Genomic DNA, 27,767 nt, shown 5'->3' on the forward strand with positions numbered 1-27,767 from the left:
CAGAGTTCATTTTATTTTTCTCTCTTTTATTTTTGTAACTTCTCTCTGACCGAGAAACTTGGCTCTTATTATTCTTAATATATTAGCTTAATCAATCCCTTCTAATGTACCCAGTCTGTCTTTCCTTGTAAGACCATGTGGATGCCAACCTTGCTCAGCACCTAATGGTTTTTAGGCTGAATTATTCAGGAAGAAAGGAAGTCCAGTGTGGACCATCATTACTTGTAGATTCACCTACTTGCTAAAATTTATTTGTAACCCCCAAATCTACTTGCTTATATGGTAATTCATAAATATGCGCAGAGGGGTGACAGTTTTGTGTGGTTCAACACATACATTCCTAGCTGAGGTCATACAAGGTAATTCTCTGCTGCCTTGTTTCAGCTCTCATATTGTAAATAAGGGTCCTTTTTGCCGTCTATGTGGTGCCATGTTTTTGGGGGGATTTCTTTGGTGTACTTTTTCTTAGTGATGTCATTGTTTAAAATTGCCCCCAAGCATAGGGCTAATGTGCTGTCTAGTATTCTGTAGCTCCGGAAGGCTGTGATGTGTGCCTTACGGAAAAAAACGTGTGTTGAATAAACTTGTTCAGTCATAAATTACAGTGGTGTTGGCCTTAAGTTCACTGTTAATGAATCGATAATATTATACATCCAGAAAAAGAAAGAGGAAATGTGCCAATCTGTATATGGTCACACCAGAAAGTAGCATCTATAATGCATGGCGAATCTATGGAAAAGAGGGAAAAGTGGGTATATTTGTGGATTGTGAAATGATGTACAGACAAAAAAGGCATAGTGGATAGCATTGTTAGCCACTATGAACATTGTTGAGTGTTTTTGTCACAACAGGGTATTTGATTTTTGTTAAATGCTGCTTCTGCATTGAGATGATTGTGGTTTTCCCTCCTTATTAATATAGTATATAACTTCAATAAATAGACTTTGTTGTTGCTGTTATTCCCTATCCAAAGATATTTTTCTATTTAACTTCAAATAAAGTGGGAGTGAGGGAGAGAGAGAGAAAGAGAAACATGGATGTGAGAGGGACACATTGACTAGTTGCCTCCTGCATGACCCTAACCAGGGCCAGGGACAAACCGCAACCGAGGCAGATGCCCTTGACCAGAATCGAACCCACGACTCTTTGGTCCACAGGCCAACACTCTAACTGCTGAGCCAAACCGGCCAGGGCTTCAAATATTTTTTAATTGATTTTTGGAGAGAGAAAGAAAGAGGGAAGAAACATCGATGTGAGAGTGAAACATCAGTTGGCTGCCTCCTGTACACCCCTACCAGGGATCGAGTTCACAACCCAGTTTTGTGCCTTGATTGGGAATTGAACTGGCAACCTTTTGGAGCCTGAGATAACACCCAACCAACTCAGCCACTCAGGCCAGGGCTCCATTGATTTTTAGAGAGAGTGGAAGGTAGGAAGGGAAGGATAGAAAGAGAAAAAGAGAAACGTTGATGTGAGAGAGACACATCCATTGGTTACCTCCTGCATGTGCCCTGACCAGGGCCGGGGATTGAATCTGCAAGCCAGGTACATGTACTTCATAGGGAATCAAACTCGAGACCCTTTGGTGCACATTCTAACAATTAGGCAACACTTCCCAGGGCGTACCTTTAGGTGTAGGTCTGATATCTCTCCAAGTTAATGTTTGTGTGTGGCATGAAACTGAGGCTCAAAGTTCATTTTTTTCCATATGGATATCCAGTCGTGTTATTGCTATTGGTGGGAAAGACTGTTAAGTTTCCATTAAATTGCCTTGGCATTTTTGTAGAAAATCAATTGATCATCTATATGTGGTTCAATTTCTGGACTTTCCAAGTTATTCTCTTAGTTCCCTTTGTCTGTCCTTATACCCCTAGCACAGAGTCTTGTTCACTGTCAGGTAGTCTTTCAACTTTCTTTTTCCGTATCAGAATTGTTTTGGCTGTTCTAAGTTTTTTGCATTTCTATGTAAATTTTATAATCAGCGTTATATATTTTAGTTCTGCAGTTATTTTTCTAGATCAGAGAATGTCTTTTTCTCTGTTTAGCATTTTGGATAAATTCTTCTGATATATTTTTCAGTTTATTAATTCTCTGTTCAGCTATGTCTTCTCCAGTGGTTAATAGATCTATAGAATTTTAGATTTCAGTGACAGTGCTTTACTTCGGAAGTTCCATTTGGTTGTTCTACTTTATTTTCTTATTTTTAAAAAAGTTTTATGCTTTCCTTGTGTTTTTTTCTTTCTAATGTGTTTTTTTTTTTTTTTTTTTTGTTTTGTTTTTTTATCCTCACCCGAGGACATTTTTTGATATTTTGTTCAGATAGAGTGAGAGGGAGAGAGAGAGAGAGAAACATCGACGTGAAAGCGACACATCGAGTGGTTGCCACCCACACGACCCAACCAGGGCCGGGGACAAACTGCAACCAAGGTACATGCCCTTAGCGGGAACCGAACCCGGGTCTCTCTGGACCGCAGGCCAACGCTCTAACCGCTGAGCCAAACCGGCCAGGGCTCTAATGTGTTTTTACTGATATTTTAGAGAGAGGAAGGGATAGGGAGAGAGAGAGAAACATCAGTGAGAGAGAAACATCGATGAACTGCCTCCTGCATGCCCCTTACTAGGGATTGAGCCTGCAACCCCTGACTGGGAATCCAACCGGTGACCTCTTGGTGCACGGGATGATGCTCAACCTACTGAGGCACACCCACTGGGTTTTTTAAATCCTCACCAAAAGACATGTTTTGGGAGAGGGAGAGAAACAGCGTAAGAGAAAATTTTTGATATTCTGCCCTTTGTATGCACCTCAACTGGGGATTGAACCAGAAACCCAGGCATTTGCCCAACTAGGAATTGAACCAGCAACCTTACAGTGCATAGGATGACATCCAGCCAACTGAGCCACACTGGCTGGGCACTTTCTTTTGGTTTTAATGTTTTTATCTTTAATCATTGTTAAACATATTTACTTTAAAGTATTATAAAACTGTTCTGTTTTCTGGATCCTGTGCCTTTTATGTTGAGGGTTTGCCTTGTCACAGTGGTTTCATTTTGTTTCTACTGGAGATATCTAGGGGCATCACTGGCATGGGCTAGTTTTGTTAATTTCCCATTGGGGGGTGATCCTGAATCATAAGATAGAGTAAGTAAAATTTAGACCTCAAATTCATATGAAGCATTGTCTATGGTTTTCTTTCTTTTCTTTTCTTTTCTTTTTTTAGAGAGAGAAACATCGATGTGAGAGAGACACATCGATTGGTTGCCACCCACTCTACCCCAATCGAGGCGGGGACAAACTGCAACCGAGGTAAGTGCCCTTAGCGGGAACTGAACCTGGGACTCTCTGGTCCACGGGCCAATGCTCTAACCGCTGAACCAAACTGGCCAGGGCTGTCTATGGTTTTAAATTCTCAAATGAGCCTTTTCCTCCCCACCTGTAACTTAAACTGAGTAAGACAAGCTTTCTGGTCTTCTTGGTGGATTTTTTCCTTGTTTATTTTCATTGAGAGCATAGGCCTTTGAGGGTCATAGCTTCTCAAGAGATCTTAGATGCAACTCCCCACCTTTCTGAAGAGCCTTTCCTACTTTTCTTCTGCTTTCTGTCTCCTTTTCTTCACTTCTGTTAGTTATGGAAATATGTTAACAAATGCATCTGGGGCCAAAACAGAGATCAGCACATACTTCCACTTCTGGCTTTTGGTTCACTGTTTTGTTTTTTCATGCCACTGGTAGTTTTCTCTACTTTCTTGAGAACTTAGCTAAGCTTTTCAAAGGATGTTAGCATTTATTCAGCATTTCTAGACTTTAGTAGCTGGAGAGTTTTAGTAGATTTTCTAGATTACTGTATTGCAAGATAAAAAAGATAGTAACTATGTGCTTTAAAGATCGAGTTTAATATACAGAAATATCAGTGTCAGCCAAAGTATAAAATTACTTTTTACATATGCATTTATTAATTGCTATTTTTAAATGGCAGCTCCTTTTTTAAAAAGTGATCAGGAGCCTGATTTTCCTGTCTGCTTCCTGAGGAAGCAAAAAGGCAGAAACTTGGTGAGTAGCAAGACCAGTTGTTGCTATAGTAAACATGGGACTTCCTGGCAATGGTTCTATTAACAGTAGGAAATGGAATCACGGCAATGTCACTTTAATGTGCCGCAAGGTTTTTTTGGTGTGTGTGTTTTTTTAAATACGTTTTTATTGATTTTAGAGAGAGAGGGAGGGAGAGGGAGAGGGAGAGGGAAGGAGGGAGGGAGTGGGAGAAAGAGAGAGAAACAGAAACAGAAACATTGACATCGATTGACTGCCTCCTGCATGCATCCTGACCAGGGATTGAACCTGCACCTGGGTATGTGCCCTGACTGAGAATTGAACTGGTAACGTTTTGGTGCACAGGATCATACTCAGCCAACTGAGCCACATGGCTAGGGCTGCCATAAGGTTTTGTTTCCCATCGTTGACAGGAATTTCTGCTATGTCAAGGAGTTGGCCTTTCCAGTTTATTTTACTCGTTCAGTCAGACAGTGATTAGAAAGTCTTACTGGCCCTGTACATTACACTATACTTATTAGTTTTGTAATTATTTGACAATTATTATAAATTTCATTCAGGTCTTGCCCTGGCCAGTTTGGCTCAGCAGTTAGAGTGTCAGCCTGCGGACCAATGAGTCATGGATTCGATTCCCGTAAAGGGCATGTACCTAGGTTGTGGTTTGTCTCAGGCTGTGGTCGAGGTCATGTGGGAGGCAACCATCGATGTGTCCCTCTCATGTCAATGTTTCTCTCTCTCCCTCCCTCCCTCCCTCCCACTCTATCTAAAGATAAATGGAAAAATATCCTTGGGTGAGGATTAAAAATTTTTTTTTTTCATTCAGGTCTTTAAACTTTTCATTCAGCTTTTTCTAGAGCAGTGATTCTCAACCTGTGGGTCTCATCCCCTTTGGGGGTCTAATGACCCTTTCACAGAGGTCGCCTGAGACCATCGGGAAACACATATTTCCGATGGCAGTTCATAACAGTAGCAAAATTACAGTTATGAAGTAGCAACAAAAATATTTTTATGGTTGGGGGTCACCACAACATGAGGAACTGTATTAAAGTGTCGCGACATTAGGAAGGTTGAGAACCACTGTTCTAGAGGGAAGTCAGTTTTCTCATGTGGCAATTGATATACATTGGTTATAGGCCCTATTCAGTCTTGCCACCAATCTTGGCCTTTTTGGAATTGTGTGTTTAATGTGCTATCTACGTTTAGACACATTACCAGTACAGCTGGAAAGAGAAATAGACCTAGGTATTAGAAACAATGCCAGTGATTGTTCTTTGTTCACCCAGTTACTGTCATCCTGTCTGTGGCATTGGTCTCATCTGTGAGAACAGGAGAGTGAACTGAACATACTCCATAGTCTCCTCTAAAAGTCTTTAAACTAGCACAGCTTTCAATTAAACAAATGAGGAAACTGAGCTTAGGAAATGTCTGTAAAGCCCAGTGCCTGGTCTTTAGTTTTAGTACTTGGGCATATGATTAAAAAAAATTTTTTTTTTAAATCCTCACCCAAAGGATATGTTTCCACTGATCTCTAGAGAGGGGTGGGCTGGGGGTGGAGATCGATGTGAGAGAGAAACATTGATTGGCTGCCTCCTGCTTGCACCCTGACCAGGGATGGAACCTGCAACCTAGGCACGTGCCCTGACCTGAAATTGAATGTGGGTTCTTTTGGTGTGTGGGAGGATGCTCCAGCCAACCAAGCCACTTGGCCAGGGTGGGCATATACTTTTTTTTGGAGAACTTCAGTAGTTTGGTTATGCTTCACCCCTTGGTGAATTGGGGCACATTGTGTATAAAATATTAAAAGTTTTTCTGCCATAAGAAAGTAATAGATGGTAGTTAAGGAATACTTGGCTAGTACAGAGGTCCCAACATTGTTAACATTTAGGTTTATTTATTGTGAGCGCCCCCCCTCCCCCAGTGGTTTTTATTTCTTCATCACTGTAAATACACTTAATGTATGTGCCAGTTCGGTTTTCCAGGAAGCAGAGTGAGACGGGAAGTAGGAAAGCAAAGGGCTTATTGGTGTGAATGTAAAGGGGGCTCTAGACCTGGCAACCTCAGGGGACCACATGGCAGGCTTTACAGGCTCGGTGACTGAAAGTGACCACGCAGGATGGTCTGATCATACCTATCTGGGCAGGTCATGGTATGTAGTCACGAACCAGGCCTATAGCTTCCTTAGCAAAGGTCATTCTTTACCTTTCGTGAGTCCTGTTCATTTTTCTTACACATCTAGGATAATTTACCTTTGAAATATCAGAGTAATTTTTCAGGCTCCTCAGAGGCACAACCTGGCACCAGAGCACAAGACCATGAAACTCCTTGTTGTCTTGTTGCCCACATACCATCTCTATTCATTGTAAATGTTAAATGTTAGCTGTCTGGTGTCCACCAATGTAAAAGAAGTATCTCTCTCTCCATTTTACTTTTTATCCAATCCTAGAGATTTCCTTGCTTTGTTTTTTTTCTTCCTTCTTAATCTACCATCAGTGGATTTCATGTAACCTTTCTTACATTTTCTCCTTTAATTCTAAATGTATAAAAAGAACTGCCACCCTGGCTGGTTTGGCTCAGCAGTTAGAGTGTCGGCCCATGGACCACAGAGTCCTGGGTTTAGTTCCCGCTAAGGGCACGTACCTTGGTTGCAGTTTGTCCCTGGCCCTGGTTGGGGTCGTGTGGGTGGCAACCACTGGATGTGTCTCTCTCTTCCTCTCTTTCTCCCTCCTGTTCTATCTGAAGATAAATGCAAAAATGTCCTCTGGTGAGGATTAAAAAAAAAAACAGAACTGTGAAACTGTCATTCTCTGAAGCATTTTCTCAGTTGAGATCTTGCTCCTAGGCATGTCCTCAGATTTGTTCAAATAAACTTTTATAAAATTTGTCTATTGATTTGGATTTTCTTTTGATGACACTGGAGAGTAATGACTATGAGGAAAAGGGGTAGAATTGGGTATGGGAAGCCACCAGACTGCAGCACACACCTGACAAAATCTCTGCCAGTCCAGATTGCCCTATAGTGGAGTACCTCACTGGATGGAAATGCTAGGGCCTTGAACCACTACTTTGCCCAGTCATTGGGCAGTCAGTGAATGTCTTTGTAAGAAGTTCTTTACTGTATTTAGGATTATTTTCCTTGACTAGATTCCCAGAAGTATAATACATTAAAGTGTGTGAACATTCTGAAGGCCTTTTTTTGTTGAAAGGGATTGTATGAGAAACCTATGACATCAGGTCCTTAACAGCTTTGGATCTTGTTTTCTTCCCTTTTTTATTTTTCAATCCTCACTCTAGGATATTTTTCCATTTATCTTCTGATAAAGTGGGGAGGGGAGAGAAACATCGATGTGAGAGAGAGACATCGACTGTTTGCTTCCCACATGACTTCAAGCAGCCTGGGGACCGAACTACAAACGAAGTTTGTGCCCTTGACTGGAATCGGACTCTTTGTCCTCAGGCCGACACTCTAAACCTCTAAGCCAAATCAGGGAGGGCTGGATCTTGTTTTCTTAATCTTGGCCAGTTTGTAGCCAAAAAATGGTGTCTCTTCTCTGTTTCAGATCTAAAGTCTCTTAGGTGTTTAGTGGGCTGTGAATTTAGGAATGTGGTTGTTAATCCTCTGTCCAAAGGTCCAGAAGGATGGGGAAGATAATGATAAGTATGAGGGCTCTAGAATTAGATTGGCCAGGTTCAGATCCTGGCTTTGCTGTTTACCACTTTGTGACCCTAAACAAGTCTCCTTATATCAGATTATTCATTTCCATAATGAAGATAATGATAGCATCTGCCTTATAGGGCTATGTTGAGGGTTAAATGAGGTAGAGCACATAAAATACTTAGTATAATGTCTGGCCCATTGTGTATGCTTAAAGGTTAGATATTTCAATATAAATTTGATTATTTTGGTACTGTAAGAATTAGAATGGAAGAGAACTTTTAATTCAGGCTTTACTCTTTTTCCAGGAGAAAAAACTGAGGCTTAAAGAGGTTAATAGATTTAGTCACTTAGCTAATGAGTTACAGAGCTTGGACCTGAAGGTGGGTCTTTGACCAGTGCAGAGTTTTTTAAACTTTATATTTGAGGATAATTCTGTTATATGAGGGCTGTCCTATGATTTGTAAGACAGTTAAAACTAGCTTCAGACATTGCTAAATGTCCCCTTGCAGAGGAATAGTCTAAGTTTTGGGAGAAGGAATACTCCATCTTGCCTCCACTGGAAAGTCCTAATTTCTCATTGAATACAGTTCTTAGGATGGAGTTTTGTTCTATGGCTACTTGGAATGTTAAACACAGTTCTATAAACCATCTCCTTAGAGTGTACTCCTCTCCCTGGGAACAATCCATGGGTTTAAATGGGGCTGTTTTACCTTTCTAAAAGTGTTTTCCTTTAGTTGCAGGTGGCAAAACAAAACAAAAAAGGTATTTATGGAATTCCAGTGAATGGGGATGGATGATGCAGTTCAAATAACTAAGGTAAGAGATTTAAAACCAGAGCTGTGAGGAGTCCTCCAAGTTAGTGTCCTCACAAAATAAAACTAAAATCAGGTTCTCTCCCATTCCATTTTATTTGCAAGCTATAAGAGTAGCTTATTTTTTGGTGATTAAAACATTGTAATTATCATCCTTTATGATGGTGGCTTTCATCCTGATCATGAATCCAAAATACAGTATGTATTTTTATTTATTTAAGTCTAATTTGATAACTGTTTTATCAGTGTTTTACAGTTTTTAGCATATAGATCCTAACATGTTTTGTTAGATGTATACCTACATATTTCCTCTTTTGGGGAAGTGATTGTAAATGTTGTTTTTAAGTTTGTTTTTCAATTAATCTTTACTAGTATATAGAAACTAGTTGATTTTTCTGTGTTGACCTTATATCCTGTGACATTGCTAAACTTACTAGTTCCAGGAATTTTGGGTTATTTTTGTAGATTCCTGGAAATTTCTCTGTAGATGTCATGTCCTCTACAAATATAGACAGTTTTAGTTCTTACTTTCCAGTCTATGGATATTTTAATTTTCTTGACTTACTACACTGGGTAAGACTTACAGTACTGTGTTGAATGGCAGTGGTGAGAGTGGACATCCTGGCCTTGTTTATCATTTTAGGGGGAAAATAATCATATTTTAGATTTTATTTGTTTGTTTTTAAAGGTGCCTTTTATCGCCCTGGCCAGTTTGGCTCAGTGGTTAGAATGTCAGCCTGCGGTCCAGAGAGACCCGGGTTCGGTTCCTGCTAGGGGCACATACCTCGGTTGCGGTTTGTTCCTGGCCCTGGTTGGGTCCTGTGTGCAGGAGGCAGCCACTCGATGTGTCCCTTTCACATCGATGTTTCTCTTTCTCTCTCTCTTTCTTCTTCTCTCTCCCTCCCACTCTATCTGAACAAAAAATGTAAAAATGTCCTCGGGTGAAGATAAAAAATAAATAAAATAAAGATGCCTTTTATCTAGTAGAGGAAGATTCCTTTGATTTCTGCTTTGTTGAGTTTTTCTCAGGATTGGGTGTTGGGTTGTGTTAAATGTGCATCAATTATAGGCTCAGGTGGGTTTTTCAATCAATAATTTACATTGATTTTTAAAAATTGAACCAGCCTTGCTTTCCTGGAATAGTATATTATTGGTCATGGGGTATTATTCTTTTTATATATTGTTGTATTTGATTTGGTAATATCTTATTGAGGACTTTTGTTTCTATGTTCATGAGGGAAATTGGTTGGTAGTTTTCTTTTTGTTTACTATCTGGTTTTGTTTTCAGGATAATGCTGGTATAAAAATGATAGTTGAGAAGTAGTCCCTCCTCATCTGTGTTTTTGGAAGAGATTGTGTAGGATTAGTGTTATTTCCTTCTTTGGGTGTTCTGTGGGATTTGCCAATGAAGGCATCTGAGCCTGTACATTTATTTTTCCAAAAGTAAACATTTCTTTAATAGTTGTAGGAGTTCTGATATTTTGTACTTTTCAAGAAACTGGTCCATTTTGTCTAAGTTGTTGGATTTTTGTATGTGGAGTTGTTCATGGTATTCCCTAATCCTTTATTTTTTATTTTTTGTTAATCCTCACCCAAGGATATTCCATTGATTCCCCTCCCCCTCGATGAGTGAGAGGGTAGGAAGGGGGGGGGAGCAAGCAAGAGACATCGAGGCATCAATGTGAGAGGGAAACATTGATCGGTTGCTTTCTGTATGTGCCCCAGCTTGGGATCAAACCCACCATCCAGGTATGTGCCCTAACTGGGGATTGAACTGGCAACTTTTTGGTTCTCAAGCAAGTGAGCCACTCCACCCAGGCTTCCTTAATCCTTTTAATGTCTGTGCTAACTACAGTGATACTCCTTTTATAAAGTTGTGAAGGTTTGTTTTATGAATCAGGATATGGTCTGTCTTAGAGAATGTTCCATGGTACCTTGAAAAAAAAGTGCTATTGTTGGATGAAGTTTCCTATAAACATCATTTAGATTTGTTGGTAGATGGTATTATTCAGTTCATCTGTATCCTTGCTGATTTTTCATCTAGTGGTTTTGTCAATTAGTGAGAGAGGGTGTTGAACTACCAAACTACAATTATTGATTTGTCTATCTCTTTTTTAAATTCTGCCAGTTTTGTTTTTTTTTCAAGTTCTCACCTGTGGGTATGCTCATTGATTTTTTTTTTTTTTTTTTTTTTAAGAGAAAGGGAGGGACGAAGAGAGAGGGGGAGAGAGAGAGAGACATTGATTGGTTGCTTTCCATATGCACCCCAACTGGGAATTGAACCCGAAACCTTTTGTTGTCCAGGACAGTGTTCCAGCCAACTGAGCCACATCTGCCAGGGCCAGTTCTGCCAGGTTTTGCTTTGTGTATTTGGAAGCTTTGTTCTTTGATCTATATATACATTTAGAATTTTTTTTTTTTTAATCCTCACCTGAGGATATTTGTCCATTTATCTTCAGAGAGAGTAGGAGAGGGAAAGAGAGAGGGAGAAATATTGATGTGAAAGAGAGATATCGACTGGTTGCTTCCCGCACAACCCCGACCACAGCTGGAGACAAACCGCAACCGAGGTACATGCCCTTGACTGGAATTGAACATGCGACTCTCTGGTCTGTGGGCCGATGCTCTAATCGCTGAGCCAAACCGGCCAGGGCTACACTTAGAATTTTTATGTCTTGTTGGTGAATTGGCCCTTTTATCGTTATTATTCCTCTTGTCTCTGATAATTTTCCTTGCTTTAAAGAATACTTATCTGATATTAATATAGCTATTTCAGCTTTTTTCATTAGTTATTTCTATAGTATATCTTCATCTGTTTAAAAAAATTAACAGAGAAATATTAAGCAGTTTTTGTTTTATAGAAAAATTAAGTGGAAATTACAGAGTTCCTATGTACCCCCTTTCCACAACCCTCCTCTCCCCATTTCTCCTATTATTAACATTTTACATTAACATGATAGATTTGTTGCAATTGATGAGCCAATATGGATACACTATTGTTAACTAGAGTCCATAGTTTATATTAGCGCTCATTCTTTTGTTTTGTTTTTTATCCTCACTGGAGGACATCTTTGCATTTATCTTCAGATAGAGAGTGAGAGAAACATCAATGCGAGAGACACATTGAGTGGTTGCTGCTCTCACCCCCCCCCCTCCCCGGGGCCAGGGACAAACTACAACCGAGGTACATGCCCTTAGGGGGAACTGAACCAGTGTCTCTCTGATCCATGGGCGGGTGCTTTAACCACTGAGTCAAACCGGCCAGGGCAGGGCCATTGTATTGTAAATATTGTAGATTTTGACAAATGTATAATTACATGTATCCATTACAATATCATACAGAATAATTTCCCTACTCTAAAAATCTTTTGTATTCTGCCCTGGCCGTTTTGGTTTGGCTCAGCAGTTAGAGCATCGGCCTGCGGTCCAGAGAGACCTGGATTCGGTTCCTGCTAAGGGTGCGTACCCGGTTGCAGTTTGTCCCTGGCCCTGTTTGGGTTGTGTGGGTGGCAACCACTCAATGTGTCCCTTTCATGTTGATGTTTCTCTCTCTCTCTCTCTCTCTCTCTCTCTCTCTCTCTCTCCTTCCCACTCTCTCTGAACAAAAAATGGAAGAAAAAATAAAAGTGCTCGGGTGAGGATAAAAAAATAATAATAATAAAAATCTTTTGTATTCCACTTATTCATTCCTCTCTCCCTACCCTTGAAACACTGAAGCCATTTACTTTTAACCTACCTATATTTTTATGTTATAGTTGAAGTACATTTATTTCTTATAGACAGCATACAGGTGGGTTTCTTTCTTTTTAATTTTTGTTTTTCAATTACAGTTGACATTTAATATTATTTTATATTAGCTTCGGGTGTGCGGTATAGTGGTTAGATATTTATATAACTTATTAAGTGATTCCCTCAATAAGTCTAGTACCCACCTGACAATAGTTATTACAGTATTATTGACTATGTTCCATATGCTATTTTGTAACTGCCAATTTGTACTTCTTATCCCTTCACCTTCACCCAGTCTCTCAAACTCCCCCCCAGTTGGCAACCATCATTTTGTTCTTTGTATTTATGAGTCAGTTTCAATTTTGTTTTATATATTCTACATATGAGTGAAGCCATACAATATTTGTCTTTCTCTCTGACTTATTTTATTTAGCACAATATCCTCTAGGTTTATCTATGTTGTCACAAATGGTAAGATTTCATTCTTTTTTATGGTCGAGGAAAATTCCATTGTATATATGTACCACAACATTTTTTAAAAATATGTTTTTATTGATTTTCTAGAGAGGAAGGGAGAGGGAGAGAGAGGTGGAAACATTGATTGACTGCCTCTTGTACACCCCCTACTGGGGATCAAGCCTGCAACCCAGGCATGTTCTCTGACTGGAATCGAACCATTGACCTCTTGGTGACCACTGAGCCACACCAATTGGGCAACATTTTATCCTCTCAACTATTGATGGGTACTTGGGTTGCTTCCAAATCTTGGCTATTATAAATAATGCTGCAGTGAACATAGGATGCATATATGTTTTCAAATTAGTGTTTTGGATTTCTTCAGATAAATACCCAGAAGTGGAATTGCTGAGTCATAAAGCAGTTCCATTTTAATTTTGGGGAGAATCTTCATACTGTTTCTATAGTGGCTGCCCCAATTTGCAATCCCACAAACAGTGTATAGGAGTTCCAGTTTCCCCCTATCCTCACCAGCACTTGATTACTGATTTATTGATGATAGCCATTCTGACAGGTGTGAAATGATATCTCATTATGGTTTTAATTTGCATTTCTCTGATGATCAGTGACATTGAGCATCTTTTCACACATCTGTTGACCATCTTATGTCTTCTTTGGAGAATATGTCTATTTAGGTTCCCTGCCCCCCCCCCCCTTTTTTTTAATTGTTTTTTTTCTTTATTGATTTTAGAGAGAGAGGAAGGGAGAGAGAGAGAGATAGAAACATCATCAATTGGCCGCCTCCAGCATGTCCCCCATTGGCGATTGGGGCCCACAACCTGGGCATGTATCTTGACTGGGAATCGAACCAGCGACTTCTTGGTGCATGGGTTGACGCTCAGCCACTGAGCAACACCAGCAACACGCTCTTCCCATTTTTGAATTAGATTGTTTTCTTGGTGTTTAGGTCTATGAGTTCTTTATAAATTTTGATATTAACCTCTTATTAGATGTATCATTGACAAATATCTTCCCCCATTTGGTAGGTTGTCTTTTTGTTTTGTTGATGGTTTCCTTTGCCCAGCAAAAGCTTTTTTAGTGATATAGTTTCATTTGTTTGTTTTTTCTTACACTTCCTTTGTCTGAGGAGACATATCAGAAAAAAATCAGAGAAATGTCAGATTTTAATGCTATGTTTTCTTCTAGGAGTTTTATGGTTTTGGATCTTACATTTAAGTCTAATTCATTTTGAGTTTATTCTTTTATATGGTGTAAGGAAGTGTTCTAGTTTTTGGGTTTGTTTTTTTTTTTTTAACATATATGTATTCAGTTTTCCCAATACCGTTTATTGAAGAGACTGTCTTTACCCCATTGTATATTCTTGCTTCCTTTGTCATAGAGTAATTGACCATATAGGCTTGGGTTTATTTCTGAGCTGTCTATTCTCTTCCATTGATCTATGTGTTGTTTTTATGCCAGCTCGATACTGTATTGATTACTGTAGCCTTGTAGTATAGTTTGATATCAGGTATCATGATACCTCCAACTTTACTCTTTTTCTCAAGATTGCTGTGGCCTATTGGGGGTCTTTTGTTGTTCTATATAATTTGTAGGGTTGTTTTAGTTCTGTGAAAAATGCCATTGGTATTTTGATAGGGATTTTCTTGAATCTGTAGATAGCTTTAGGTAGTATGGGCGTTTTAACTATGTTAGTTCTTCCCATTCATGAGCACAATATATGCTTCCATTTATTTGTATCTTCATTTTCTTTCTTCAGTATCTTATAATGTTTTAAGTACAGGTATTTTTACCTTCTTGGTTAATTTATTTCTAGTATTTTACGTGTGTGTGTTTTTAATGCAATTGTAAATGGGATTGTTATCTTAATTTCTCTTTCTAATAGTTCAGTTTATTTTTTATTTATCTTTATTGTTGAAAATATTACAGATGTTCCTCCTTTTTTCCCTGTTGACACTCTTCTCCTCACTACTGCCCCCTGCCCTGCCTTCACCGCACTGTTGTCTCTGTCCATTGATTATGCATATATGCATATAAGTTCTTCTTTGATTTATCTCTTCCCACTGCCTTCCTTCTGAGGTCTGTCAGTCTGTTCCCTACTTCCATAAAGGGTTAATTTCTAAAATATATAAAGTACTCATACAACTCAACAAAAGGAAAATAAACAATCCAGTTAAAAAATGGTCAAAGGACCTGAATAGATACTTCTCCAAAGAGGGCATACAAATGGCCAAGAGACATAAGAAAAAATGCTCAACATCACAATCACCAGAGAGATGCATATGAAAACGATTTTGAGGTATCATCTCATACCTGCCAGAATGGCTGTCATCAACAAATCATCAAACAAGTGCTAGCGAGGATGTGGATAAAGGGGTACTCTAGTACACTGCTGGAGGGAATGCAGACTGGTGCAACCACTATGGAAAAAAAATATGGTGCTTTCTCAAAAATTTTAAAATGAAGTTGACATTTACCCCTCTAGGAATATATTCTCAGAAGCCTGAAATGCCAGTCAGAAAGAACCAGTGTACCCCTGTGTTTATAGCAGCGCTATTTACAATAGCTAAGATCTGGCCACAGCCCCAGTGTCCATCAGTAGATGAATGGATAAAAAAAACTGTGGTACATTTACACAATGGAGTACTATGCAATTGTAACAAAGATATCTTACCCTTTGAGATGACATGGATGGACCTGGAGAGTATTATGCTAAGTGAAATGAGCCAGTCAGAGAAAGACAAGTATCACATGATCTCACTTATATGTGGAATATAATGAACAAAATAAATTGATGAACAAAATAGACCCAGAGACATGGAAGTAGGGAACAGACTGACAAATCTTTCTGATAGTTCTTTATTGCTGTATAAAAAATGCAGCCAGTTTCTGAATATTTATTTTGTATCCTGTTACTTTACTGAATCCATTTATCATTTCTAATAGTGTTTTGGTGGCCTCTTTAGGGTTCTCTATATATAGTGTCATGTCATCTACAAATTGTTACTTCTTCCTTTCCAATTTGGACACCTTTTATTTCCTTTTCATGTCTGATTGTGGCTAGGACTTCCAATACTATGTTGAATAAAAGTAGTGAAAGTGGACAACCCTGTCTTATTCCTGATCTTAAGGAAACTGGTTTTACCTTTTCCCCACCGAGTATGATGTTAGCTGTGGGTTTGTCATATATGGTCTTTATTATGTTGAAGTATGTTTCCTCTATTCCCACTTTACTGATCGTTTTTCTCATAAATGGGTGCTAGATTTTGCCAAATGCTTTATCTGCATTTATTGATATGATCATATGATTTTTATGCATTTTATGTGGTGTGTTACATTAATTGATTCATGGATATTGAACCTTTGTTGCCCCCAGGAATAAATCTCACTTGATCATGGTGTATAATCTTTTTAATATATTGCTGAATTAAGTTTGCTAATATTTTGTTGAGGATTTTTGGTCTTTTTCCTATTTCAACCAATTCTGTTTATCTTCATCTTTTAGTTGGAGTATTTAAACCATTTATATTTAATGTAATTATTGATCTTTTACATTTATGTTTGTCATTTTATTGTTTTTGTTGTTTGTTTCTTTTTTTTCTCTCATTTTTGTTTTGCTGTTTTCCCATGGATTGCTTAAACATATTTTTAGCATTTTATTATGGTTTATCTATAGTGTTTTGAGCATATCTCTTTGTATAATTTTGTTTGTTTGTTTTTGTTTTTTTTAATCCTTACCCAAGGACATTTTTGCCTTCATCTTCAGACAGAGCAGGAAGGAGAGAGGGAGGAAGAGAAAGAGAGAAACATCAGTGTGAGAGACATGGACTGGTAGCCACCCACACGACCCCAACCAGGGCCGGGGACAAACTGCAACCAAGATACGTGCCCTTAGCGGGAACCGAACCTGGGTCTATCTGGATTGTAGGCTGACACTCTAACCACTGAGCAAAACCGGCTAGGGCTCTTTGTATAATTTTTTATGTGATTTCTCTAGGGATTAAAATACACGTACATAACATATTGCAGTCTTTTTTTCTTTTATTGATATTAGAGATAGAGTAAGGGAGAGGGAGAGAGAGATAGAAACATTGATGAGAGAGAACATCGATTGGCTGCCTCCTGCACGCCCCCAACTGGGGATTGGGCTCACAACCTGGGCATGTGCCCTGACCGGGAATCGAACTGGCGACCTCTTGGTGCATGGGTCGATGCTCAGTCACTGGGCCACACCAGCTGGGCATTGCAGTCTATTAATATCAACTTTATACTACTATAACTGGAAGGTAGAAAGAAACCTTACCACCTTTTAGACTCTTCTACCTTCCTCCCTCTTTATGATGCAGTGTTCTTAAATATTACCTCTATATATAATGAGAACCACAAGGCAGTGTTAGAATTTTTACTTTCAACCATCAAACATAATTTTTAATAGTAAAAGAGGATTATTTAATTAGTGTATATGTGTTTATGTATGTATACATGTATAACATATATATATATCCATGTGTGTGTGTGTACACACCCTTTCCACTACTCCTTATTCTTGATGATAGAGGTTTCTTTCTGTTATCACTTCTTTCCTTTCTGAAGAAATTCTTTCAGCCATTCTTGTATGTGTTTACTCTATATAGAATTTTGGCTTGATTCTTTCTTTTAGCATCTGAAAAATGCTGTACACTTCCTTGTAGCTTCTTGACTCCTGATAAAAATGTCCTTTGGGTTGTTTTTTGGTAAGTAATGTGTTATTTCTCTAGCAGTTTTCAGGACTTTGTCTTTAGTTTTCGGCCGTTTGAAGGGTTATATCTTTAAATTTGGGAAGTTTTTAGTGATTATTTCTTCAAATATTTTTTCATCTCTGCACTTTTTCTTATCTCATTCTTGGGACTGTGGAGTAACAAATGTTTGAGCTTTATTATTATCCCACAGGATTCAATGCTCTGTTTATTTTTTTTTCTTTTAAATCTCTCCTTCCTGCCTTCCTGCCTTCCGCCTGTCTTCTGCCTGTCTTCTGCCTGCCTTCCGCCTGCCTTCCGCCTTCCGCCTGCCTTCCGCCTTCCGCCTGCCTTCCACCTGCCTGTTTGTTTATTGTTAATCCTCACCCAAGGGTATTTTTCCACTGATTTTTTATAGCTAGAGTGGAAGGGAGGAAGCAGGTGTGGGGAAGAAAGAGAAACAGAAACACATGTGTGAGAGCCACATCACTGGTAACCTCCTGAACGACTGGACTGGGGCCAGGGATGAAATCTGCAACCCAGGTATGTGCTCTTGATCAGGAATTGAACTCACAACCCTTCGGTCCACAGGCCAAGGTTCTAACCGCTGAGCAAAACTGGCCAGGGCTGTTTATTTATTTTTAATCTCTTTTCTCTTTGTTGTACAAATTTTGTTTTTCAGTTTATTGATTGTTTCCTCTATCATTTCCATTTTGCTATTGAACCCATCTAGGGTTTTTCCCCCTAGTTTCAGCTATTGTATTTTTCAGTTCTAAAATTTCCATTTGATACTGTTTATTTAGTTTGCTGAGTGTTTTCAATTATGAACATTAGTTTTGTACCTACTTATTTTTTTTTAAGTACACAGTCTTTCATCTGCAAATAAGATTTTTGGGGGGTGCCTAATAATTATATCTCTTTCTTTCCTTCTTTTTTCGTCCCATTAGCTAGAACTTCTAGAACAGGGGTCAGCAGACTATGACCTACCTCCCATATCCAGTCTGCTGCCTTTTTTATATGACATTTTAACTCAAAATGGATTACACATTGGTTGGGGAAAACTCAAAGGAAGAATAATATATAATAATTATATTAAATATGAATAATATTAAATTAATTTCAGCAGAGTTCAGTAGTTACAGCAGAAACCATATGTTGACCTTGTTCAAGATTAATAAATCAGTCCTGGCCAGGTGGCTCAGTTGGTTGGAGTATCATCCTGTACACCAAAGGGGTTTTGGGTCGACCCTGGGTCAGGCACATATGAGAGGCAACTGATCAATCTTTCTCTCTCTCTATAGTGGTGATAGCCAACATGCTGTTTTTATTCTGGTTTAGTCATAAGTGATTTCAGTGTTTTGCTTTTCACTGTGTTGTTGGCCATTCTCATTATGAAAGATATGTGTACAAAAATGGAAGGAGTTTTTGTAGCTATCTTTGCAAAATCTAGCACAGTGCCTCCCTCCAACCCTCTCTGACTGCTTAAAAAAATTATTTTTAATTCTTCGGTTTTCAGAAGTATTGCTGTGGTATATCCAGACACATATTTCCTTTTTATTTATCTGCCTGGAGTTCTTAGGACTTCTTGAATGTGTGGCTTAATGTCTTTTGTCAGTTTTGGAGAATTTTCAGCCTTTTTCTCTTCAAATATTTCTTTCCTCTAATCTTGGACTCAAATTACATGTAGAATCATCTCACTGTATTCTCTGTGTCTCTTACCACTCTTCTGTATTTTTTATCCTCTTGCCTCTCTCTGCTTTATTCTTGATACTTCCTTTTGATCTACTTCCATTTACTTAATTATCTCTTCAGCTGTATTTTATCTGTTCTTAAATCCATCTATTAAGGTCTTCAACTATTTTCTCAGTTTTGGAATTTTTATTTTGTCCTTTTTCTTTTGTAGTTCTGCCATTACATTTTATTTATGTACATATATAAAACTGATTCTTGGCTGTAGTACTGTTCTTGCCTATTTTCCACTTATTCTCATGTTACTGCCTCATGGAACAGACATATTTTTTATTTTTTTAATTATTAATTTTTTGTTAATCCTCACCAGAGGATATTTTTCTATTGATTTTTTTTTTTAAGATAGAGTAGGAGGGAAGGGGAGAGAGAGAGAGAGAGAAATATCAGTGTGAGAGAGACACATCAGTTGACTGCCTCCCACATGACCCCAACAGGGAACAGGATTGATCCTGCAACCTAGGCACATGCCCTTGACTTGAAATCGAACCCAAGACCTTTCCATATTTGGACCAAGGCTCTAACCATTGAGAAAACCGGCCAGGGCCAGGCATATTTTTTAAATTGTTTGTAGAAATAATTTGAGGCCTAGGAGGATACTTTTTTCTAGAGAGAATTTACATTTATTCTCTTGTCTTGGGGTACTGAATCATTTTAAACCAGTTTCAGGGATTGAGATTCTTTTAAGCAGGACTTTAGACCCTACAGGGACAGTTGATCAGTTTGCTACCTGGGATACCTATTATGTGTGGGGCACTTTGCTAGGTGCTGGATAGGTAGGTCCTGTGAACATAGCAGACATGGTGTTTGGTCTGTGTGTAGTCTTGATTATAATTGACAGTTTCCTTTCATGTCGATGTTTCTCTCTCTCTCTCTCTCTCTCTCTCTCTCTCTCTCTCTCTCCCTCTCCCTCTTTCTTTCCCTCTCTCTCCCTCCCACTCTATCTGAACAAAAAAAACGAAAAAATGTCCTTGGGTGAGGATAAAAAAAATTATAATTGACAGGTAAATATATATAATTAAGTTCTGTGAAAGCAATGAATAAGCTGCTGTGATCATGAATATTTGGAGTGGGGAGGGGGTAAGAATGGTTCTATTTTAACAAACTGGGGCAGGTTTCATTTAAGCTGAGACCTGGCTGATATGAGAGAATTGCGAGCAGAAGCTTCCAAAGAGAAGCAGTTGCCAGTATATGGCACCAGAAGAAGTTGGGGACTGTACCATGGGAATGATGGAGGGAGATTTGGGATTGGTTTGGAATTGTTAATGAGCTCTGGGAGATAGCCCCCACCTCCCACCATTTTTCTCCCATTTCCCTTCAGAAAATTAATGAATTGGGAATTGATGAGTCTAGATTCTTGATCTAGGTTTGTGATTTTGGACTAGTTACCTAATTCTGCATTCAAAGCAAAATGGAGGGAGGAAGGGGAGGAAGAAGGAAGGACACATATGAAGTGGGATGAGAAATAATGAAAGGAGCATATAAGGAAAGTGACCATATCAAGTTTTTTGTATTCTACACAACTGTTTGCAGTTTGGCATGTGTAGTAGGCATTCTGTAAGTACCTGTTAATTTAGCAAAATAAGAACAGATCAGAGAATTTTTAAATGGGAAATTAATTGTAGAAGAATGAGATAAGACTTTTCCATCTTATATCTCTACATAAAGAAAAAAGTCAATGAATCAAAATGAGAAAAAGCCATATTCATCTACCTCCTGGATTATAAGAATTTTATTGACTAAACTGAAATGTTTTGGTAACATGAGAAAAGTAGATGAGAAAACATTTCAGATGTGAGCTCCTCTAAGGCATGAGCTTCTCTTCTTTACTTCCCTACCTGGCATATGACAAGGAACTTAGTTAAACAAATGAGCAAATGATTGGTTTCCCATGGAACTTAAGCTTTCCTTACCTTTCTTTCTTTTCATTATTTTCAACTTTATTGGAGTATAATTTACATATAATAAATGCACCGTTTTGGGGATACATTTAGACAAATGTATTTTGACAAATGTATACACCATGTAACGTCTCCAAAAGGTCCCTCATGCCCCCCCTTTATTTTTTTTAATTCTCATCTAAGGACATTCTTCCATTGATTCCTAGATAGAGTAGAAGGGAGGAAAGGAGGGAGGGAGAGAAAGAGAGAGAGAAACATTGATGTGAGAGAGACACATCGATTGGCTACTTCCCACATGACCCCAACCTGGCCGGAGATCAAACCTGCAACCCAGGTACCTACCTTTGATCGGGAATCAAACCCTTGACCCCTTGATCTGTGGACCAACACCCTAACCACTGAGCCAAACCGGCCAGGGCCCCTCATGCTCTTTTGCTGTTAATCCTCATCTCTACCCCTAGCCCCAGCTCCTTTCACTTTTTCACCTTTCTAGGGTGTTATGTAAATAGGGTCATACACTTCCTGTCAAGATGGCAGAGTAGGTACCAGTCCAGCCATAGCCACATAGAGTTTCCTGGTTATTCAGATATAATGTAAAACAAGTTGCCCTGGCCGGTTTGGCTGAGCGCTTAGAGCATCGGCCTGCGGACCCTAGAGACCTGGGTTTGGTTCCCGCTAAGGGCACGTACCTCAGTTGCAGTTTGTCCCCGGCCCTGGTTGGGTTGTGCGGGAGGCAACTACTCGATGTGTCCCTTTCACGTCGATATGTCTCTCTCTCTCTCCCTCCCACTCTATCTGAACAAAATATAAAAAAATAATAATTATAAAAATTAAAAATAAATAAAACAAGTAATTCTAACAGATTTTGATTGATATATATTTTTTTAAATTTTTATTTACTTGTGTTAGAGAGAGAGAGGAAGGGAGAGGGGGAGACACAGAGAGAGAAACATTAACTTGTTGTTCCACTTCTTTATGCATTCATTGGTTGATTCTTGTATGTGTGGTGGATGGGGATTGAGCTCACAGCCTTGGCTATCATTACGACACTAACCAACTGATCTACCCAGCTAGGGCATTGTGCTGCATATTCATTAGACATAAATGGTCATTTTAATAACTTAAATTATAACTTTAATAAATAAAAAAAATAAATGTAGTCATACAGTGTATATACTCTTTTGTGTCTGGCTTCTTGCCAGCATTATGATCCTGAGATTCATCTGTGTTGTTGCATACATCCATAGTTCATTCCTTCTTATTTCTGAGTGTGTCCTTACTTTTCAAGACAAGTTTACCGTCCATTTCTTTGTGCAAAGTCCAGGAAGAGATTAAGAAACTCTTTCCTCTTAAAATATTATTTAGCCTAAACTTCTGATCTGATTGATGGATTATAGAATTTAAATTTCCTTTTAGCCCAGCAGTCAGAGAACACATTGTTACACTGAGGTAAATAAGAGCTTACCTCTCAGAGCCTTACAAAGTATACTTTGTCTCTGGCCTCAAATTTCAGGTCTTCAGCTGATATTTGAGAGGGAAATATTAAAACTTAGTAGAGTCATACTCCTTGTGTCTTAATTTTTCAACCATTATGTAAGTTTTCTTTTTCTAGAAAGAGACTAATCTGGAATGAGAATTCTCATCAGTAAAAGCAAAGCTTTAAGTAGGTCATCTGACTTTGCTTTTGTGCTCCACATTCACCGTGTTTATGAAAGGGCCTTTCATGAGTTTTCTAGGCTTTCATTACTTCCAGACTCTCCACAGGCATTGTGAAAGAATTAAACTACCCTCCCCCCACAAAGCTGTCTCATGGACTCTTTCATAGAGTGCACATTGCTCTATGTTTAGCTCAGCAGGAGCTCTTTGCAGACATTGAATAGTCCTTCCAGATAAGAGATTTCAGTGTTGATTAGTGTCATAGTCATCAAGTTAGTGTCCATCAGTATCTAAGTAAAATGATTTTAGCCTAATTTTTGCCAGTTATTAGGCCAGAGTTTAAGTGTTTATATTTAAGTTACTTATATATAAAATTTGCCTCTAGATAATTATGTATAATCAGTTAGACAGGAGGTTGATAGATGCTTCAAATAACCTGCATGCTTATTATTAACTTTTTATTTTATTTATTTTTTAATCCTCACCTGAGGATATTTCTCCATTTTTGTTTAGATCGAGTGGGAGAGAGAGAGAGAAACATCCACATGAGAGGGACACAGAGTGGTTGCCTCCCGCACGACCCCAATCAGAGCCAGGGATGAATCGCAACCGAGGTATGCCCTTGACCAGAATCGAACCCGTGACTTATTGGTCCATGGGCCGAAGCTCTAACCACTGAAAACCTGCCAGGGCTATTATTAACTTTTTAAAAGAAGATAATCAACACTGAAATTGTTTTGCCTGCAGGAGTAGAGGAGGAAAGTAAACAGGGAATTTTGAAGGGCTATTAAACAAGATGCTTGTGGCATAATCTGGGGGTAGTAAAGAATATTTTACTGGCATTGAGATCCATATATCTCAAGGAAACTGTATCTATATGGAATTAACCATATATACTGATTTTTTTCCAAGGACTAAAGCCTATCAATTACAGTAGTTTCCAAACAATTCTGGTGAAATTAATCTCTTGCGGCCTTCTAGTTTACCTACTCCGTAGTTCCCACTATAAAATATTCCCTAACATCTTCTGAGTTTTTAATCACTTAAATACTTTATTTCCTTTATTTTTATTTTTACTTTATTTCCTTTAATCATCTTTAATACCTGCCTTCCATTCCTATCAAGGCTAGACTCTTTGGTTCAGCAATTCAGCTAATTCTCTTGTCATTACTCAATCCTATTGCTTAGAGTTCTGTTACATTCACCCACAAAATCTTAATTATGTATGTTCTCTAAACTATTACTGCTTAGAGCATTTTTCTAGAAAAGTATTCTTGAAAAATGGGTCTTATCTTACCTGGGCCCTCAGGGCTGTCCAATGTCAGCATTTTTTGCCATTTTCTGAAGCAGCATTGTAAGTCTTATCACTTCTTAAAAATTTATCTCGATATCTCCTCCACTTTTTAAGCCTTTGACTTTTCTACATACTTTACAGGAAACCATCAGCATTTAAACATGATTTGTTCTGCTCAACCTAACAAACCCTTTCTTGAGTGCAAATCAGTGGCTTTTTTTGCTAGATTATAAAAGCCATGTATCTAGTCACCTTGATAACCTCCCTTTATTATTTTTAATAACTTGCTTATAGTTTCTTGTCAGTTTTCTATGAAAATGTCTATATTTTCTGCAAATACAAAAATTAAGTTTTTTAACTTAATTCATTCCGAAGGCTATTTAAAAACAGAATTATTTGTACCCATTAGAAATAATGTAAATTTAATTAATCCATTCCAGACCCCCAAATGATTCCCTGTTTTAACCTTTCTTATATACAGTACATGTCTAATATACTGTTTAATCTATAAATAAGAACTTTAAAAACAAAAAGGACAGGAAATGTAAATGAAAATTTAATAAAAAGGAAATTAAATGCGCTGTAAAAGTGAAAATTTAATAATAATAAGCAGCAAAAAAACACTAAACTATTCACAGCACAATTTCCTGAGATGCTAACAAAGTGAAGTTTATCGGTAAACTGACTCATACTCTCGTACTCTCTGCTTTGTCACCTGAGAAACATGTGACTGATCATACAGGTATCAGCACAACAGGGTTGTTGGGTTGAGAAGTGAATTGTTGGAGACATTTGAGAACTGAGGGTTTGACTGTAATCTTATCTAATTTTTATAATTCTGATTTCTTTTTCTTATTGCAAAGGCTAGGACCTCCCATACCTTACTGAATAGAAGTGATAGTGGGTCACCTTGTCTTATTCCCGATTTTGAAGGGAATGCTTCCAGTGTTTCCCTGTTGAAGAGGATAATTGTGTAGGATTATTGTTGTTTTAAAATAGTAACTGCTTTATCACAGTAAGGAAGTCTTTTTATTACTAATTAAGAGGTTTAAAAAAAATCATGATCCATGTGTTTTTACTTAGTGCTTTTTTCTACATCGATTGAAATGATTATATGATCTTCTTTAATATAGGTGAATTATACTTACAGATTTTATATTAAAACATTCTTGTGCACTTTGGATAAACTCAGATTGATCATGGGTTATTTTTTTACATACCAGATTCAATTTGTTAATATTTTGTTTAGGATTTTCAATCTACATTATTGAGTGAAAGTGAAATTGTATTTTCCTTTGTTGTAATTTTTTAAAAATTTATTGATTTTAGCTCTGGCCGGTTTGGCTCAGCGGTTAGAGCATTGGCTTGTGGTCCGGAGAGACCTGGGTTCAGTTCCCGCTAAGGGCATGTACCTCGGTAGCAGTTTGTCCCCGGCCCTGGTTGGGTTGTGCGGGTGGCAGCCACTCCATGTGTCCCTTTCACATCGATGTTTCTCTCTCTCTTCCTTTTTCTCCCTCCCACTCTATCTGAACAAAAAATGGAAAAATGTCCTCAGGTGAGGATAAAAAAAAAATTTTTTTTTTATTGATTGTAGAAGAGAGAGAGAAACATCGATTTGTTGTTCCACTTATTTATGCATTGATTGGTTGTTTCTTTGTATGTGCCCTGACTGGAGATCAAACCCACAACTTGGGTGTATCTGGACAACACTCTAATCAACGGAGCTACCCAGCCAGGGCCTCTTGTCATGTTTTTTGATTAATTTTAATGCCAGGTTTCACTCACCTATTGGGACGAGTTGGGAGTTATACCCCCACCCCCCACCCCCAATTTATCATCTGGGCCTAGTGTTTTCTTTATGGCAAAATTTTAAACTGCAGGTCAGCTTCTTTAATAGTTGCAAGAGGCCCTGGCCGGTTTGGCTCAGCGGTTGGAGCATCGGCCTGCGGTACAGAGAGACCCGGGTTCGGTTCCCGCTAATAGTTGCAAGAGTATTCATGTTTTTTTATTTATTTATGAGCTAGTTTTAATTTCTAGTTTTCCAGAGATTTGTTCATTTCTTTTAAGGTTTCAAAAGGATTTGCTTATAGTTGATAATAGTCTTAGTTTTTATCTGCTGTATCTGTTGTTATTTCCACTTTTTATTCATATTTGTGCTTTCTCAAGTGTAAAATGTATTGTTTTGACATGTCTACAGCAGTAAAACTATTGCCAAAATCAAGAGAGTGTGACTATATCAGTCTTCAAAGTTTTCTTGTGCCTCTTTAATGCCTTCCTCTTGCCTCTGTTCACAGCACTGTCCCCAAGCAACCACTGATCTATTTTCAGTCACTGTATATTAGTTTTTCTTTTCTAGCGCTTTATATAAGTGAAATCATGTATTATTGTATTAACTATGTGTTTCTTATGATTTGATATCTGGGGACTTGCTGACTCTGGAGAGACTACCCTTCTTAGGGTTAGCCCGTTTCTAGAGAAGGTAAACAACTCACCTGCTAGCATGCCTTTCATATGCAGTTAATCCAGAGCCCATACCCCAATCATCTGCTTTATTGGGCTCTCACACTCTGGGACACTCTTCACCGGTTAAATTCACCCTAGGGCCAGGTACCAGGCAATTAGGGACAATCTCTAAACCATAGAGCCAGCTGATATTATTCCAAATACTAATCCTAAACCTGTTTCCCTGCCTCCACCATTAATTCTTGTAGAAACCCCAATAAAGGGTTTTACTTATGTTTTCCCCTCACTCCCTCTTGCCTCCTGACCAGCCCTGGTGCTTCCCTACGTGGCCCTGTGTAGTACTGTGTGCCACCTCCTTTTAGGAACTATGAGTAACAAACGAATAAGCTGTCTTTTCTGTGGCAATCATCTGCCTTTTTGGTCTCGCTATACCTGAATAATAATAATAAAACCTACATTTTAAAGCAAAATATGTAGTCTCTTTTGTTTGGCTTTTTTTTACTCAGCATAGTTTTTGAGATTCAGCCAAAAACTTTTGTATGTGTATTAATAGTTCATTCATTCTTATTGCTGAGTAGTGTTCTGTTATATAGATATACCAAAGTTTGTTTATCCATTCATCTATTGATGGACATTTGGGTTGTTTCCAGTTTTTTGTTATTACAAAAAAAAAAAGCTTCTATGAACATCAATGTACAAGCTTTTGTATGGACATATATTTCCTTTTTCTTGGATGAATACCCAAGAGTAGAATGGCTGAATTGTATGGTAGGTTTATGTCTTAACTTTTTAAGAAAATGCCAAATGTTTTTCCAAAGTGGTTTTATACTATATTACATTCCCACCAGCAATGCAGAAGGGTTCCAGTTTCCCTACATCCTTGCCAACACTTGTTATTATTATTATTTTGTAATGGCCATTTTAATAGGTGTGAAAATTGTATCTCAGTGTGATTTTTTTTTTTTCAATCTTCACTCAAGGACATGCTTAGAGAGAAGAAAGGAGAGAGAGAAGCATCCATGTGAGAGAGAAACATCAGTAGGTTGCCTTCTGCATTCTCCCTGACTAGGGATCAAACCCGTAACCCAGGCATGTGCCCTGACCAGAATCGAACAGGCAACCCTTTGGTGTACAAGACAATGCTCAACCTACTGAGCCACTCTGGTTGGGCCTCAGTGTGATTTTGATTTGCATTTCCCTAGTGTGATTAGTGATGTTGAGCATCTTTTCATGTTCTTATTAGCCACTTGTATATATTCTTTGAAGAAATATTTATTT

The 27,767-nt window shown here is 38.3% G+C and overlaps 1 protein-coding gene across 4 annotated transcripts in view; it reads left to right on the forward strand.

Moving 5' to 3' along the window:
• The window catches only part of PTPRA (protein tyrosine phosphatase receptor type A), a 150,615-nt gene that overhangs the window by 25,518 nt on the left and 97,330 nt on the right, over positions 1-27,767 (forward strand). For 2 of the 4 annotated variants that reach the window (XM_036244287.1, XM_036244291.1), the window contains exons 1-2: positions 3,974-4,047; positions 8,434-8,515. In XM_036244287.1, coding sequence (XP_036100180.1) covers positions 8,483-8,515 — 33 coding nt within the window. In that variant the 5' untranslated portion in view covers positions 3,974-4,047; positions 8,434-8,482. Of the gene's footprint in view, positions 1-3,973; positions 4,048-8,433; positions 8,516-17,883; positions 17,973-27,767 lie in introns of those variants that run through there. The other 2 variants (XM_036244288.1, XM_036244290.1) reach the window with 2 other exon arrangements.

The sequence above is a fragment of the Molossus molossus genome, unplaced genomic scaffold (genome assembly GCF_014108415.1).
Source record: "Molossus molossus isolate mMolMol1 unplaced genomic scaffold, mMolMol1.p scaffold_m16_p_6, whole genome shotgun sequence".
Lineage (NCBI taxonomy): Eukaryota > Metazoa > Chordata > Mammalia > Chiroptera > Molossidae > Molossus > Molossus molossus.